The sequence below is a fragment of the Caretta caretta genome, chromosome 5 (genome assembly GCF_965140235.1).
Source record: "Caretta caretta isolate rCarCar2 chromosome 5, rCarCar1.hap1, whole genome shotgun sequence".
Lineage (NCBI taxonomy): Eukaryota > Metazoa > Chordata > Testudines > Cheloniidae > Caretta > Caretta caretta.
In genome coordinates this window covers 133,907,185-133,925,366 of record NC_134210.1, presented here as the reverse complement: position 1 = coordinate 133,925,366, position 18,182 = coordinate 133,907,185, and the positions used below count along the sequence as shown (strand labels likewise).

The 18,182-nt window shown below is 46.5% G+C and overlaps 2 protein-coding genes across 9 annotated transcripts in view; one reads left to right on the top strand and one right to left on the bottom strand.

Moving 5' to 3' along the window:
- Window positions 1-18,182, bottom strand: part of LOC125636884 (T-cell acute lymphocytic leukemia protein 2) — a 95,332-nt gene that overhangs the window by 47,479 nt on the left and 29,671 nt on the right. Inside the window, exon 10 of one of the 8 annotated variants that reach the window (XM_075128915.1) lies at window positions 7,260-15,193. The exons of the other annotated variants lie outside the window; for them this stretch is intronic. Coding sequence (XP_074985016.1) covers window positions 14,980-15,193 — 214 coding nt within the window. The 3' untranslated portion in view covers window positions 7,260-14,979. Of the gene's footprint in view, window positions 1-7,259; window positions 15,194-18,182 lie in introns of those variants that run through there. 8 annotated transcript variants of the gene reach the window in all.
- LOC125636889 (myb/SANT-like DNA-binding domain-containing protein 7) lies at window positions 993-2,941 on the top strand. The gene is made up of 2 exons (XM_048850679.2): window positions 993-1,822; window positions 2,412-2,941. The coding sequence occupies exons 1-2, from the start codon at window positions 1,240-1,242 to the stop codon at window positions 2,495-2,497; spliced, it is 669 nt and encodes a 222-aa protein (XP_048706636.2). The 5' UTR covers window positions 993-1,239; the 3' UTR covers window positions 2,498-2,941.

Sequence of the window (18,182 nt, the reverse complement as noted above, 5' to 3'; positions counted from 1 at the left end):
CTTTGTCAAGCAGGGCCTTAATCTCTAAGGATGGAGATTCCACCACCTCCCTATGTAACCCATTCCAGTGCTCCACCACCCTCTTAGTGAAATAGTGTTTCCTAATATCCAACCTAGACCTCCCCACTGCAACTTGAGACCATTGCTTCTTGTTCTGTCATCTGCCACCACTCAGAACAGCAAAGTTCCAACCTCTTTGGAACCCCCACTTCAGGTAGTTGAAGGCTGCTATCAAATTCCCTCACTCTTCTCTTCTGCAGACTAAATAACCCCAGTTCTCTCAGCCTCTACTTGTAAGTCGTGTGCCCCAGCCCCCTAACAGTTTTCGTTGCCCTCCGCTGGACTTTCTCCAATTTGTTCACATCCCTTCTCTAGTGGGAGGACCAAAACTGGATGCAATACTCCAGGTGTGACCTCTCCAATGCCGAAAAGAGGGGAATAATCACTTCCCCCGATCTGCTGGCAATGCTCCTACTAATACAGCCCAATATGCCGTTGGCCTTCTTGGCAACAAGGGCACACTGCTGACTCATATCCAGCTTCTCATCCACTGTAATCCCCAGGTCCTTTTCATGAGGGCACAAAGGGCAGAATGAGCCCAACCATCCCTCAGTTCCATTGCCAATACAGACTCCCGTAGAAGGACTCCATTGTGACCAGGAAGAAGAGTGGTAATCTAGGTGGACAATACATCTCAAAGAACCACACTTACTGTAAGGTAAGCAACTGGCTTTCTTCTCCAAGAGATTGTCCATATGGATTCCATACTTGGTGACTAACAAGCAAATGTCTACTTGCCCAGAGATGGGTAGTAGGAGTCCTAGCTAAACAATGACTGCAGGACAGCCCTACCGAAACAGGCTTCAGTCTCCATGGATACTAAGCCCTGGTCTACGCTAGGACTTTAGGTCGAATTTAGCAGCGTTAAATCGATGTAAACCTGCACACATCCACACAATGAAGCCCTTTATTTCGACTTAAAGGGCTCTTAAAATCGATTTCCTTACTCCACCCCTGACAAGTGGATTAGCGCTTAAATCGACGTTGCCGGCTCGAATTTGGGGTACTGTGGACACAATTCGATGGTATTGGCCTCCGGGAGCTATCCCAGAGTGCTCCATTATGACCGCTCTGGACAGCACTCTCAACTCAGATGCACTGGCCAGGTAGACAGGAAAAGAACCGCGAACTTTTGAATCTCATTTCCTGTTTGGGCAGCGTGGCAAGCTGCAGGTGACCATGCAGAGCTCATCAGCACAGGTGACCATGATGGAGTCCCAGAATCGCAAAAGAGCTCCAGCATGGACCGAACGGGAGGTACGGGATCTGATCGCTGTTTGGGGAGAGGAATCCGTGCTATCAGAACTCCGTTCCAGTTTTCGAAATGCCAAAACCTTTGTGAAAATCTCCCAGGGCATGAAGGACAGAGGCCATAACAGGGACCCGAAGCAGTGCCGCGTGAAACTGAAGGAGCTGAGGCAAGCCTACCAGAAAACCAGAGAGGCGAACAGCCGCTCTGGGTCAGAGCCCCAAACATGCCGCTTCTATGATGAGCTGCATGCCATTTTAGGGGGTTCAGCCACCACTACCCCAGCCGTGTTGTTTGACTCCTTCAATGGAGATGGAGGCAATACTGAAGCAGGTTTTGGGGACGAAGAAGATGATGATGAGGAGGAGGTTGTAGATAGCTCACAGCAAGCAAGTGGAGAAACCGGTTTTCCCGACAGCCAGGAACTGTTTCTCACCCTAGACCTGGAGCCAGTACCCCCCGAACCCACCCAAGGCTGCCTCCTGGACCCAGCAGGCGGAGAAGGGACCTCTGGTGAGTGTACCTTTTAAAATACTATACATGGTTTAAAAGCAAGCATGTGAAAGGATTACTTTGCCCTGGCATTTGCGGTTCTCCTAGATGTAGTCCTAAAGCCTTTGCAAAAGGTTTCTGGGGAGGGCAGCCTTATTGCGTCCTTCATGGTAGGACACTTTACCACTCCAGGCCAGTAACACGTACTCGGGAATCATTGTAGAACAAAGCATTGCAGTGTATGTTTGCTGGCATTCAAACAACATCCGTTCTTTATCTCTCTGTGTTATCCTCAGGAGAGCGAGATATAATTCATGGTCACCTGGTTGAAATAGAGTGCTTTTCTTCAGGGGACACTCAGAGGAGCCCATTCCTGCTGGGCTGTTTGCCTGTGGCTAAACAGAAATGTTCCCCGCTGTTGGCCACAGGGAGGGGGGAAGGTTGAGGGGGTAGTCACGCGGTGGGAGGAGGCAAAATGCGACCTTGTAACGAAAGCACATGTGCTATGTATGTAATGTTAACAGTAAGGTTTACCCTGAAAGAGTGTAGCCACTGTTTTATAAAATGTGTCTTTTTAAATACCGCTGTCCCTTTTTTTTTCCTCCACCAGCTGCATGTGTTTCAATGATCACAGGATCTTCTCCTTCCCAGAGGCTAGTGAAGCTTAGAAAGAAAAAAAAAACGCACTCGCGATGAAATGTTCTCCGAGTTCATGCTGTCCTCCCACACTGACAGAGCACAGACGAATGCATGGAGGCAAATAATGTCAGAGTGCAGAAAAGCACAAAATGACCGGGAGGAGAGGTGGCGGGCTGAAGAGAGTAAGTGGCGGGCTGAAGACAGGGCTGAAGCTCAAATGTGGCGGCAGCGCGATGAGAGGAGGCAGGATTCAATGCTGAGGCTGCTGCAGGACCAAACCAGTATGCTCCAGTGTATGGCTGAGCTGCAGCAAAGGCAGCTGGAGCACAGACTGCCACTGCTGCCCCTCTGTAACCAACCGCCCTCCTCCCCAAGTTCCATAGCCTCCACACCCAGATGCCCAAGAACGCGGTGGGGGGGCCTCCGGCCAACCAGCCACTCCACCACAGAGGATTGCCCAAAAAAAAGAAGGCTGTCATTCAATAAATTTTAAAGTTGTAAATTTTTAAAGTGCTGTGCTTAAAGTGCTGTGTGGCATTTTCCTTCCCTCCTCCACCACCCCTCCTGGGCTACCTTCGTAGTCATCCCCCTATTTGTGTGATGAATGAATAAAGAATGCATGAATGTGAAGCAACAATGACTTTATTGCCTCTGCAAGCGGTGACTGAAGGGAGGAGGGGAGGGTGGTTAGCTTACAGGGAAGTAGAGTGAACCAAGGAGCGGGGGGTTTCATCAAGGAGAAACAAACAGAACTTTCACACCGTAGCCTGGCCAGTCATGAAACTGGTTTTCAAAGCTTCTCTGATGCGTACCGCGCCCTCCTGTGCTCTTCTAACCACCCTGGTGTCTGGCTGCGCGTAACCAGCAGCCAGGCGATTTGCCTCAACCTCCCACCCCGCCATAAACGTCTCCCCCTTACTCTCACAGATATTGTGGAGCACACAGCAAGCAGTAATAACAGTGGGAATATTGGTTTCGCTGAGGTCTAAGCGAGTCAATAAACTGCGCCAGCGCGCCTTTAAACATCCAAATGCACATTCTACCACCATTCTGCACTTGCTCAGCCTGTAGTTGAACAGCTCCTGACTACTGTCCAGGCTGCCTGTGTACGGCTTCATGAGCCATGGCATTAACGGGTAGGCTGGGTTCCCAAGGATACATATAGGCATTTCAACATCTCCAACAGTTATTTTCTGGTCTGGGAATAAAGTCCCTTCCTGAAGCTTTTGAAACAGACCAGAGTTCCTGAAGATGCGAGCATCATGTACCTTTCCCGGCCATACCACGTTGATGTTGGTGAAACGTCCCTTGTGATCCACCAGAGCTTGCAGCACTATCGAAAAGTACCCCTTGCGGTTTATGTACTCGGCAGCTTGGTGCTCCGGTGCCAAGATAGGGATATGGGTTCCGTCTATAGCCCCACCACAGTTAGGGAATCCCATTGCAGCAAAGCCATTCACTATGACCTGCACATTTCCCAGGGTCACTACCCTTGATATCAGCAGATCTTTGATTGCGTGGGCTACTTGCATCACAGCAGCCCCCACAGTAGATTTGCCCACTCCAAATTGATTCCCAACTGACCGGTAGCTGTCTGGCGTTGCAAGCTTCCACAGGGCTATCGCCACTTGCTTCTCAACTGTGAGGGCTGCTCTCATCTTGGTATTCATGCGCCTCAGGGCAAGGGGAAAGCAAGTCACAAAGTTCCATGAAAGTGCCCTTACGCATGCGAAAGTTTCGCAGCCACTGGGAATCGTCCCAGACCTGCAACACTATGCGGTCCCACCAGTCTGTGCTTGTTTCCCGAGCCCAGAATCGGCATTCCACAGCATGAACCTGCCCCATTAGCACCATGATGCATGCATTGTCAGGGCCCATGCTTTCAGAGAAATCTGTGTCCATGTCCTGATCACTCACGTGACCGCGCTGACGTCGCCTCCTCGCCCGGTATAGCTTTGCCAGGTTCTGGTGCTGCATATACTGCTGGATAATGCGTGTGGTGTTTAATGTGCTCCTAATTGCCAAAGTGAGCTGAGCGGCCTCCATGCTTGCCTTGGTATGGCGTCCGCACAGAAAAAAGGCGCGGAACGATTATCTGCCGTTGCTCTGACGGAGGGAGGGGCGACTGACGACACGGCTTACAGGGTTGGCTTCAGGGAGCTAAAATCAACAAAGGGGGTGTCTTTACATCAAGGAGTATTTCAGGCAGGACTTCACGGAGGGTTCCAATAAGAAATGGTGCACTTAAGTTATCGTTCTTATTGGAACAAGGAGGTTAGCCTGGCCTCTGATTGATACATGGCTAGATTTACCTCGCTGCACCTTCTCTGTGAGTGACTGCAGTGTGACCTAGAGGAATGAGTCCCCTAGACAGGGGAGGAGGCAAATGAGTACAAAACAAATCTGGTCTATTTCTTGTTTTGACACACTCCATCTATCTTTTACATCTTTGGCTGGCAGCAGACGGTGCAGAAGGACTGCATGCCATCCACATCTCATGGCTGCTCGGCAGAAGATGGTACAGTACGACTGCTAGCCATCCTCATCTCTTGCCTGCCTGGCAGAAGATGGTACAATACGACTACTAGCAATGCTCATCTCTTGCCTGCCTGGCAGAAGATGGTACAGTACGACTGCTAGCAGTCCGTATCGCCTGCCCGCTCACCATAAGACGGTTCAATAGGACTGACTGCAGGACTAAAGAGAATGACCTGGTCAAGTCACTCCAAATTTAGTCCCTGTGCCCATGTCTGCCCAGGCGCTCCCAGCCGACGTGGCCAGGAGCACCTCGGACACGACGAGGACAACTACCAGTCGTATTGCACCGTCTGCTGCCAGAAGGCAATGGGTTGCTGCTACTGTGCAGCAAAGCCGTACCGCGTCTGCCAGCACCCAGGAGACATAGGGTGACGGTTACCTGAGCGGGCTCCATGCTTGCCGTGGTATGGCGTCTGCACAGGTAACTCAGGAAAAAAGGTGCGAAACGATTGTCTGCCCTTGCTTTCACGGAGGGAGGGAGGGAACGGGGGCCTGACGATATGTACCCAGAACCACCCGCGACAATGTTTTAGCCCCATCAGGCATTGGGATCTCAACCCAGAATTCCAATGGGCAGCGGAGACTGCGGGAACTGTGGGATAGCTACCCACAGTGCAACGCTCCAGAAGTCGACTCTAGCCTTGGTACTGTGGAAGCACTCTGCCGAGTTAATGCACTTAGAGCATTTTCTGTGGGGACACACACACTCGAATATATAAAACCAATTTCTAAAAAACCGACTTCTATAAATTCGACCTTATTCCGTAGTGTAGACATACCCTAACAGGCGCAACAGTTAAATTTACTTAAATATTTTAAAAGATAAATAGTGATTTTCCTTGTATTTATCAACTTCTGCACATTATTTCTATATCTCATTTTATCTATATTTTCAACCCAATATCAGTAACCTACTAATGACTTCTAAGTAGCACAGACTGGTGTGAGCTCTCAGGATGCATGGCCTTGCACAGTTAACAAAACCCCCACCTGTTTCTTGTCCAAGAATCCCACCAGGTTACAATGTCTTCAACAGGACTATTCATATGGTTAAAATTAAACTGTGCATAAATGTTTTCCTGGATCAGGGCCAGAGTACTTGGCACCTTGCAGGATTAAGCACTCACACTGTTGTAGTGAGATCAGAACCACACCCTGCAGCCTACAAAAATTTTCATTTTCAAAAATAAGGTGGGATTTTTAGTTAGGAGGACAAAAAAGAACAAATCTGCAAAATCAAAAATGCATCTGGGATTAGATTGTGTGTGCCACCCTCACAATTCAGTGCTTCATAAGAGAATAAATGCAGATTTTTAAGTCTGCCATTTACTCAGAAGTGATGATCAATACTATTACACAGTAGTCCAAGATCTGCATTTGGCATTTGCATAGAGCACTAACATCAGAAAATGTGACTTCCAGTATCAAGGAATTAATTTTATCACGCTGGCTCTGGTTGTCAAGCTTAAGTGACAGCAAGAGCAACACACCATGTGGGGTGATCGGAGCACAGCTACAACTCATCTCCAGCATGATAGGGTAAGCCAGGATAAGGCAGCAGGAAATGATTCCAGTGTGAGTATAATGTACCATTAATTTTCTACTTTTCTATCTTACTGTGTGTCTGTTGAAGACATCATCTGATCTATCATCAGAGGAACCATTTTCTGATGTGGAAGCTGCAATAAGCTATTCCTATTTCTCCTAGGAATATTCTGCAAAATGGATGCAACTACATCCTGGGTTCAAACCTGCCCTAGTATATTTGCTTGCTGCTTTTGGTTCTGCTCGTGGTTCTTCAAGAATCTTCTGCCTCTTTCCTTATGTTGTTTCACCATGTGGCATCAGTTGTAATAAGTTTAGATTTTATATTGCTGGAAGCAAAAAATAGGCTAACAAGTAAAGAAAGCAGACCAGGAGAGTTCCATAGGTAGAACAAAGTGTGTAGATATCGCTAAAAAGCTACCAAATTTCTGACAGATGTGAGGAATCTGTTACGCTTGCTATTGCCCCTCTGCAATCTTATGTGGGCATAGCAAATACAGAAAGAAAGCAACGCAGGTAAGTGAAAGCTACTCACATTTTACTTGGCAAGAGTGGGTAAATAAATCAGTGAATGTCAGAAAGGTTTGCAGCAGGAGCTGGCACAAATTTTTCCCTCACTTACACCTGTGCAAGCACAGTGAAGTCAATGGGATTGTACCAGTGTAAGTAAAGGGAGAATCTAATCCAATAATAATAGTATCACCTATTTCTCAGATACAGTAAATAATTTCTGGTATTTTGTACAAATAACAACATTGTTTTCACAGAGTTTATTAAAAATAAAAGCATAAGGTAAACAATTAAATAAAGAATTTAGAAAAACAAAGATCAAAAACATTCCTCTTCAAATTATTCCACAGTAAATAGTAACACTGAACCGTATGTTAAAAATGCTGTCCTAGATAACAAAACGTAATTGTACATTAGCAGACTGAGTAGAAAATTAAACTCATTCATTCAGGCCATGTCTACACTAGCGAGGTTACAGCAGCACAGCTGTATCAATGCAGCTGCACCACTGTAAGGCCTGGTCTACACTACGAGTTTATGTCTGATTTAGCAGCGTTACATCGAATTAACCCTGCACACAACGAAGCCATTTTTTTTTTTTTTTTTTTACAAAAAGGGCTCTTAAAACTGATTTCCATACTCCTCCCCAACGAGGGGATTAGTGCTGAAATCGACATCGCCGTTTCGAATTAGGGTAAGTGTGGACGCAATTCGAAGGTATTGGCCTCCGGGAGCTATCCCACACTGCACCATTGTGACCGCTCTGGACAGCACTCTGAACTCAGATGCACTGGCCAGGTGTACAGGAAAGCCCCGGGAACTTCTGAATCTCATTTCCTGTTTGGCCAGGTGAGCTCATCAGCACAGGGGACCATGCAGTCCCAGAATCGAAAAAGAGCTCCAGCATGGACCGAACGGGAGGTACCGGATCTGATCGCTGTATGGGGAGAGGAATCCGTGTTATCAGAACTACGTTTCAAAAGACAAAATGCCAAAACATTTCAAAAAATCTCCGAGGCCATGAGGGACAAAGGCTACAGCAGGGACGCAACACAGTACCACATGAAACTTAAGGAGCTCAGACAAGCGTACCAGAAAACCAAAGAATCAAACGGATGCTCCGGGACAGAGCCCCAGATATACCGCTTCTACGTTGAGCTGCATGCAATTCTAGGGGGGGCCCACCACCACTACCCCATCCCTGTCCGTGGACTCCAATGATGGGATACTCTCCGCCACGGCTGAGGATTTTGTGGACGGGGAAGTTGAAGAAGAGGAGGACGAGCTTGAGGAGAGCACACAGCACACCGTTCTCCCCGACAGCCAGGATCTTTTCATCACTCTGACTGAAATACCCTCCCAACCCAACCAAGCCGGAGAAGGGACCTCTGGTGAGTGTACCTTTTTAAATATAATACATGTTATAAAAGCAAGCATTTTTTAATGATTAAGTAGCCCTGAGGACTTGGGATGCATTCGTGGCCAGTACAGCTACTGGAAAAGTCTGTTAACGTGTCTGGGGGTGGAGCGGAAATCCTCCAGGGACATCTCCATGAAGCTCTCCTGGAGGTACTCTAAAAGCCTTTGCAAAAGGTTTCTGGGGAGAGCAGCCTTATTCTGTCCTCCATTGTAGGATACTTTACCACACAATGCTAGTAGCAAGTAATCTGGTATAATTGCATGAAAAAGCCTGGCAGCGTATGGTTGCGGTGTTTGCTGGCATTCAAGCAACATCCGTTCTTGATCTCTCTGTGTTATCCTCAGGAGAGTGATATCGTTCATGGTAACCTGATTGAAATAGGGGAATTTACTTAAGGGGACATTCAGAAGTGGCCGTTCCTACTGGGCTGTTTGCCTGTGCCTGAAAAGAAATCCTCCCCGCAGTTAGCCATGCGGTTGGGGGGGAGGGGGCACTGGCGCTGAGCTGTTCGCATTTGACTAGCAGGGATCTTCCCTGATACCAGCCACGCAGTGGGGAGAGGGGTAAAGCGATCATCCCAGAGAATTTGGATGGGGGGTGCGGGGGTTTAGTTTGGTTTCTGCTGCTGCACCTCAACAGGAAAACCGCAGCAGTAAATGGCCAACTCAACGTGCTTTGCTTGGTATGGGAGAGGAGGGCGCTGCTGTTATGAAGGTTGCAGAAACCGAAAGACTATGGCTTACCGTGGCTGCCTGCAAGCCGAATTCTGTTGCCCGGCACTGCGTGTGTGATCTCTAGCACGAAAGCCGCAGGCAATATAAGATGCAAAATGCGACTTTATATCAAAATCACATGTGCTATGTAACGTGAATAGTGTTGTTCACCGTGAAAGAGTATAGCCATTGTTCTGTAAAATGTACTTTAAAATACTTCACTCCTTTTTTTTCCTCCAGCAGCTGCAAATGTTTCAAGCCTCCCTCCTCCGTCCCAAAGGCTATCTCAGATAAGGCAGTGGAAAAAATGCACGCACACTGAAATGTTCTCTGAGCTCATGCAGTTGTCCAGCACTGACAGAGCTCAGCAGAATGTGTAGAGGGACACAATAGCAGAGTATAGGAAAGTGGCCGATGAACGTGAGGAGAGGTGGCGGCAGGAAGATCAGAGGAAGCATGAGGCAACGCCGGGGCTACTGCGGGATAAAATGGACATGCTCCGGCATCTGGTGGAGGTTCAGAAACGGCAGCAGGATCACAGACTGCTGCTGCAGCCCCTGTTTAACCGCCCTCTCTCCTCCCCAAGTTCCACAGCCGTCTCACCGAGACGCCCAAGAACGCGGGGGGAGGCTCTGGGCACCTAACCACTCCACCCCAGTGGACAGCCCAAGCAACTGAAGGCTGTCATTCAAGAAGTTTTGAAGTGGCCTTTTCCTTCCCTCCTACCCTCCTCCCACACCCCACCTGGGCTACCTTGTCAGTTATCTCCCTATTTTTATAATCAATTAATAAAGAATACATGTTTTTTGAACGATAGTGACTTTATTTCCTTTGCAAACAAGCTATGATCGAAGGGGAGCGGAGCGGGGGGCTTACAGGGAATTTAGAGGCAACCAAGGGGGTGGGTTTTCATCAAGAAGAAACAAACAGAAGTGTCACACAGTACCCTGGCCAGTCATGAAACTGGTTTTCAAAGCTTCTCTGATGTCCAGCACTTCCTGCTGTGCTCTTCTAACTGCCGTAGTGTCTGGCTGCGCGTATTCAGCGGCCAGGCGATTTGCATCAACCTGCCACCCTACCATAATCGTCTCCCCCTTACTCTCACAGAGATTGTGGAGCACACAGCAAGCAGTAATAACAATGCGAATATTGGTTTCGCTGAGGTCTGAGCGAGTCAGTAAACTGCGCCAGCGACCCTTTAAACATCCAAATGCACACACTACCACCATTCTGCACTTGCTCAGCCTATAGTTGAACAACTCCTTACTACTGTCCAGGGTGCCTGTGTACGGCTTCATGAGCCAGGGCATGCTGGGTCCCCAAGAATAACTATAGGCATTTCAACATCCCCAACAGTTATTCTCTGGTCTGGCAAGTAATTCCCTTCCTGCAGCCATTTAAACAGACCAGAGTTCCTGACAACGCGAGCGTCATGAACCTTTCCCGGACATCCCATGTCGATGTTCGTGAAACATCCCTTGTGATCCACCAGTGCTTGCAGCGCCATTGAAAAGTACCCCTTGCGGTTTATGTACTGGCTGCCCTGGTGGTCCGGTACCAAGATAGGGATATGGGTTCCGTCTACAGCCCCACCACAGTTAGGGAATCCCATTGCAGCAAAGCCATCCGCTATGACCTGCATGTTTCCCAGAGTCACTGCCTTTGATAGCCGCAGCTCAATGATTGCGTTGACTACTTGCATCACAGCAACCCCCACAGTAGATTTGCCCACTCCAAATTGATTACCGACTGACCGGTAGCTGTCTGGCGTTGCAAGCTTCCACAGGGCTATTGCTACTCGCTTGTGAACTATGAGGGCTGCTCTCATCTTGGTATTCTTGCGCTTCAGGGCAGGGGAAAGCAAGTCACAAAGTTCCATAAAAGTGCCCTTACATATGCGAAAGTTTCGGAGCCACTGGGCATCATCCCAAACCTGCAACTCTATGTAGTCTCACCACTCTGTGCTTGTTTCCTGGGCCCAAAATCAGCGTTCCATGGCATGAGCCTGCCCCAGTAACACCATGATCTCCAAACTGCTAGGGACCGCAGTTTTAGAAAATTCTGCGTTCATGTCCTCATCACCACACTGCTGTCGCCTCCTCGCCTGGTTTCTCAGGTGCTGGTTCTGCATAAATTGCACGATAACGCGCGAGGTGTTTACAATGGTCATAACTGCTGTGGTGAGCTGAATGGGCTCCATGCTTGCTGTGCTATGGTGTCTGCTCGGGCAATCCAGGGAAAAGGGAGCGAAATGACTGTCTGCCGTTGCTCTGACGGAGGGACGGGAGACTGACAACATGGCTTACAGGGAATTAAAATCAACAAAAGGGGTGGCTTTGCATCAAGGAGAAACAGAATGGCCCCCTCAAGGATAGAACTCAAAATCCTGGGTTTAGCAAGCCGTTAATTTCACGGAGGGAGGAAGGAGAAAATGAATACAAAACAAATCTGGTCTATTTCTTCTTTTGATCCACTTCATCTATCTTTATACATCTTGCCGGCAGCAGACGGTGCAGTACGACTGCTGGCCATCATCCTGTCCTGGGTGCTCGGCAGAAGATGGTGCAGTATGACTGCTGGCCATCGTCGTCTCCTGGCTGCTCATTAGAAGACGGTGCAGTAGGACTGCCAGCAGGACTGAATCCCCATGAGACAAAACTTAAAAGGGAAATGAACTGGCTGAGACACTCCCATGTTTGCCCAGGCGCCCCAACGACCTCACCCAGGTCAGCTAAAAGAGCACCCTGGAGTACGGCGACGATGGCTACCAGTCATACTGCACTGTCTGCTGCCAAAAGGCAATGAGCGGCTGCTGTGTAGCAATGCAGTACCACGTCTGCCAGCACCCAGGAGACATACGGTTACTGTGAGCTGAGCGGGCTCCATGCTTGCCGTGGTATGGCGTCTGCACAGGTAACCCAGGAAAAAAGGCACGAAACGATTGTCTGCCGTTGCTTTCATGGAGGGAAGGAGGGAAGGGGGGGGCGCCTGATGATATATACCCAGAACCACCTGTGACAATGTTTTTGCCCTATCAGGCATGGGGATTTCTACCCAGAATTCAAATGGGCAGCGGAGACTGCGGGAACTGTGGGATAGCTACCCACAGTGCAATGTTCCAGAAGTCGATGGTTGCTTCGGTACTATGGACGCACTCCGCCGACTAAATGCATTTAGAGCATTTGTGTGGGGACACCCACAATTGACTGTATAAAAACGCTTTCTACAAAACCGAATTCTATAAATTTGACCTAATTTCATAGTGTAGACATGGCCTCAGAGCGCTCGCCTAGCTGCTCTCTGCCGATGGAAGAGAGCTCTCCCAGAGACATAATAAAACTACCTCAATGAGTGGCAGTAGCAATGTCATCAGGTAAAGCTCTCCGCCGACATAGCAACGTTCACACTACCGCTTAGGCCAGTGAAACTTATGTTGCTCATGGGGGTGGTTTTTTCACACCCTGAGTGACACAAGTGGTAGTGTAGACATGGCCTTAGTCAGTGTTAAAGAATATCTTTTTCTCTTCAGAAGAAAAGTATTTTAACAGCCTGGACAATAAGTTAAACACACACACATATACAGTATTGTAGTCAGATATTTTAAACATTCTCTTCTGCTTAGGGGATGAGTATTTTTGTTTTTGCTTCTAGCCTTTCCATTTACAAATATAAAATCACAAACTTGTGACAGGATTGCACATTTTCTATCCTGACACTATCTTATCTTTCCATTCCAAAGCTCTATCACATTGTAAAAACAGAGAGCAACTGTACCGTATTTAATAACATAGTGCTGCATAACACAGAGCTCTGAATAATACAACCAACAAAAGGAGATTGGCTTTAGGTCATATGTAACAACAACAAAAAAGAATGCAAGAAGTACCACCTGAAAACTCATCCCTCCACAGACTCAGTGCTTCACCTCATCAAGTAAAAACATTACTAGGATTTAACCTCTTCCCCTCCCCAATTTGGCAAAAAATATTGATGTTTTTGTAGTGTTTAAAAAGCCAGTAGTAATTAAGGATGTGACAAATCCATTTTTTAAAGTACTGGACAAATTCTGAGTTATTTACTGCAGTATTCAGTGGCAGGAGAGTTCTGGAATTAGGAGGGTTGGCAGGAATAAAGTGTGTCACGCACTCTGTAAATACCAGGGAAGCCCCAGAGTGCACCTGGAATGGTACAGCAGTAAAACAGTCACTCAGATGCAGCTGTGTTAGCTACTCAAAACTGTACTAACTTGGATACATAAATACTGAATTTTTCAGGTATCTGTATCAACTGAATACAAAACTAAGATCTGTCCTATCTGTAGCCAGTAACTGACAAAAAAGCCGTGACTTGTAGATAACCGTCATGCTCAAGGAAAGAAATCTGGAGTACAGCCTTATTATACACAGATATGAAAGCATCAAATTGCTTAACTACTTGACATTGGCACCATGAGTGCTCCAGGGTCAGTGCCAGTACACGTGGTATTCATATTTTATTAACAACCCCAGAGCTCGACTTGCCCACTGAGAAGGAGCCGAACAAATCAGGGTCATTTAGCTTCACTGACTTCACTTTGGGAATACTCTAGATCCATCTCGCTAAACGGATTCAAGCACAGGTTCAAACAGAACCTATTATTCAGCAATCCCTCCCCAAAACAAAAAACAGTTTACTGTACTGACCAAAAATGCAAGTAGTAATGTAAGGAGATACAGCTGAGAGATTTTTATATCCAGTGACACACGAGCAGTAGCCTTTAGATTACACTACTGTAAATCTGAGGAAGGAGTTGGCAGCTGTATACAAATTAACAGCTTGGGATTTACACTTAAAAGATGAGGGTAGTGATTCTCAACCTCGTCCATATTATGACCCCAGGTTACAATAACAATAAAGAAGTTTCAGGACTCTGCTCCTATCTAACTCTAAAAAAAGGGAGGGTGATTATGACCCTATAAAATTTGTTTACAACTCCCAGGTTACTTGAGACCCATGGTTTAGAGCATCAAAGATCAGAATTCTGGACTCTCCTTTTATACAAAGTGTCCCCCTGTAGCATATGGCTCCATGTTCAAAAAACAAAGCGTGGATAGCATTCCTTGACATATCTACATAAAGTGGTTAATAGAAAACGTCTCTACTTTTAACTGAGCCCCAAGTTCAGGGTTTCCCAAGGGCATATTAGGAAAGCCCACACCTCCTCTGATGTGGATAGGACTCTTCAGTGTCTTACCCTACCTTTTCATCCAGGGCTGCCTTTGTATCCCTATCTTAGCTGTGCCCCTTCACAAAGCAGTGACTCCTGCTCTGAGTAACTGGACAACATTCCAGTGACCTCTGAAGTCAGACTGACTGCCACAACCACTGGGGGATGCTTCAGATCAATGTATCTATCTATCTATGTAAGGTATTTCTATGGTGCCCACCACTCTAGTATTTCAGTGCTGAATTTCTAAGCAAATGACATCCTTCCCCCCACAAGACAAAGCATACTGAGCCATTTGGTCTGGGTTCAAGTTTAATTTTTCCTACCTATATCCCCACTTCAATCTTTCTTACACTCCTTTTGTACCTCTTTCCTCTCAGATAGTCTTCTCAGTTCACACATACTTCCTTCATTCTCTTCCTTTAGCTGTCACAGAGAATGCCAGATGTAAGTGTCGTGAGTAGTACACACACCACCTATTATGCCAAAAAAGATTCAAGATCTCCTTAGGAAGTGGATGAAAACTGATCTCAACATCTTGGGGTTAGGGAAATTAGGCATGGATAGGTCCAGTGGTACCAAACAAATCCTGGTTACATCCATGTGATCAGTAGACTTGAATGACATCATCCCATTCATCAACAGGCCACATCCCATTGGACTGCACATTGGATGGAGAGCTTTTCCAGTCCCACATCTTCACAGGTACCTTCCAGTCCTTGCCATAGTTGGCTTCGACATATTGGAGGGTTTCACAAGGCACATGTACCTTGAGTTCTACAAACTCAGTCCAACACAGTGTAAACTTAGGAAACAGGTACCTATGTTACAATAAGAGAACACAATAGTTAAGACTCAAATATAGGTATGATATTCAGTAAACAAAACCTTGGAAGCCACTACAACATTTGATTTTTAAAATTATGAAGGAGTACAGATTGTGTATTGTGGCCAGAGCATAAGACAGAGTCTTCATCTTCATTTCAATTCCTTCCCTGCCCACGAATGGCTGCATGATTTTGGGCAAGTCACTTAACCTCCCCACTTCTGTTTCCTATCTGTGAAATAAGGATAATATTGACTTATTTACCTTACAGAGATGTTGTGAGAATTAACTAGTTAATGGTTGTCAAGTGCTTTGAAGCTGGAGTTTTATTATGGCTACATGCTCAATATGCTCTCCCTGATTGCTTCTCTGCAGGTGCAATGCCCTTAAAAATAAAAATCACAAAGAAAACCAAACCTGCCATGGGGCACTGAAGTAATACGAGTTGCCAGACCTATGCAGAATGCCCCTCCCTCTTCTCACACCTGTGGTAGAATGAGACATACCAGCAATGCCCAGGTGATCCAATGGAGAAGATACAGACCACGGAGCCTAGGATCTACTTCCAACTTTGTCACTGACTTGTGATGCAAACCCAGGACAAGGGAGGAGGGGAGGGATAGCTCAGTGGTTTGAGCATTGGCCTGCTAAACCCAGGGTTGTGAGTTCAATCCTTGAGGGGGCCATTTAGGGATCTGGGGCAAAAATTGGGGATCGGTCCTGCTTTGAGCAGGGGGTTGGACTAGATGACCTCCTGAGGTCCCTTCCAATCCTGATATTCTATGATTAAGTTACTTCGGGTTAGACTGTAACCCTACAAGCTGACCTGGACAAATAGTAGTCAAGCAGCCCCAGAAACAGCACATGTGCCGCGCATATTTTATTTTAATTTTTTTGCAGAAAAAAGCGTCTGCTGAAGAGTTGCTACAGTTCCACCTTTTGCCCACCAGAGGGCGCTGTAGCATCAGAACACAGCAGCTGCTCCCAGCCAGTCCCAGCTAGGATAGGGAAGAGAAAGAGCCTGCAGTGCCTTCTTCAGAGCACCTGTTGGGCCAGGCCAGGAGACAGGGGATATGGGGAGACAGACAGCATGGGGCTGCTGGGGATCAGACAGGGGCCCATAAAGGCTAGTGGGGGAGGACAGACTGGGCCAGGGGCTGAATGGGAGTGGAGGCGCAGGGCCATGGGGGGGGGGGGAGGTGCAGGGCCACATGGGCAGAGAGGGAGGGGGTGCAGAGCTACAAGGAGGAACGGTTATGGCTGAGTGGGGCACAGAGACACATGGAAATGAGGGAAGGGGGCTGGCTGAGGGGTTCAGAGACACACTGGGATAGGAGAACGGTGTAAGCCAACATGAGGACAGGAGGGTGGCTGAATGGAGGCCACAGAGACACATGGGGACAGGCGCAGATGTGCCTCACAGAATGGGAGAGGCTAGGGGTCAGCAAGGGTCTGCATGAGGGGATGCTCCCTAACAATCCTTCCCCACCCCCCAAAAATACGTGTTCCATATTTTTCCCACCCACACCCAACAACCCTTCAAGTTCATACCCAGGCTCCTTCCCAGCAATTACTTCCCTCTCCCACACCGACTCCTCTAAGCCTTTGCACTGCTTCTGAGGGGTGCAGGAAATATGGTTCTGTAGTTTCAATGAATTATTACTCAAGAGTTCTGTATTAATATGCCTAGTAAGGAATCTATTTGTCAAAAAAACATTTTCTGATCTTTTTGTTTTCTATATTGTTACAGACATACTTGCTGATAGGTATTTTGAAATAATTTACCAAAATAATGGAAACTGGTGTGATTATATTGTGTTATTTTGACAAATAAAATATGCAGAATCTTTCAGAATTTTAAAATAGTGTGCGCAGAATGTTTAATTTTTTGGTGCAGAATTTCTCCAGGAGTATCATGTGCATAAAGTTAATCACAATATATGTGTTTGCACGATTGGGGCCATACTCACAAAACTGTCTATTCAAGGCATCTCTTGTGGAAGTTAGGAAACCAGCTCCCCAAGAACAAAATATGACTACATGAAAAATAGCTACAATTCTAAAAAATTAAAACAACATGTGCCAAATATAACTGCTCAGATACTTTGCTTTCCTTTCCCATATCCTTAATCTATATTTTGGCTATTCAAATTATGCATTTCTTGGAGTAGGGACCCTGCTTTTATTCATGACTGTAAAGCATCAAGATCAATTCTAGTATGATGTAAATAACTGGTGAGCATTCTACACTGGGCATTTACTCTGTGTGGTAAAAATGACACTATCTGATCATACCAGATCCCTAAAAGAAGTCTGCAACAAGCCTTAGTACACACTAGTTAAGGCACAACACTCCTATGCTGACTGTCAAATTAAGTGATCCTTAAGTGATCACTCTGGTTACAGTGTGTACGGTGACACCCATTGTTTCATGTTCTCTGTGTATATAAATCTCCCCACTGTATTTTCCACTGCATGCATCCGATGAAGTGAGCTGTAGCTCACGAAAGCTCATGCTCAAATAAATTGGTTAGTCTCTAAGGTGCCACAAGTCCTCCTTTTCTTTTTGCGAATACCGACTAACACGGCTGCTACTCTGAAACCTGTCAAATTAAGAGTCTCTCAAATGCCAGTATAAAAGTCACTGCTGCTCAACCAGCTGCACTGTCCTTATAATTCAGAGGCAAAAACGTTGTTAAAATACTTATAGTTGTAAATAATTATACAACTACAATTGTTCCAATACAATTTTACTAAATTAATGTTTGAAAATGAGGAAATTCATAGTGTTCCTATACTAATATTATTTACCCTAATGCTAAGTTTTTTGTTAATTTCCCAATGTGATTTGTTTGTTCAGTTGGTTGATTTAAATCTAATATATCTTATTGTTTCTACCGTGAAATATTAAGTTGTTGCTATACCACAGTAACTTCAGAGCTTCTAAATTCTGCAGCATTCACTCCCAACCATAGAAATTCTGG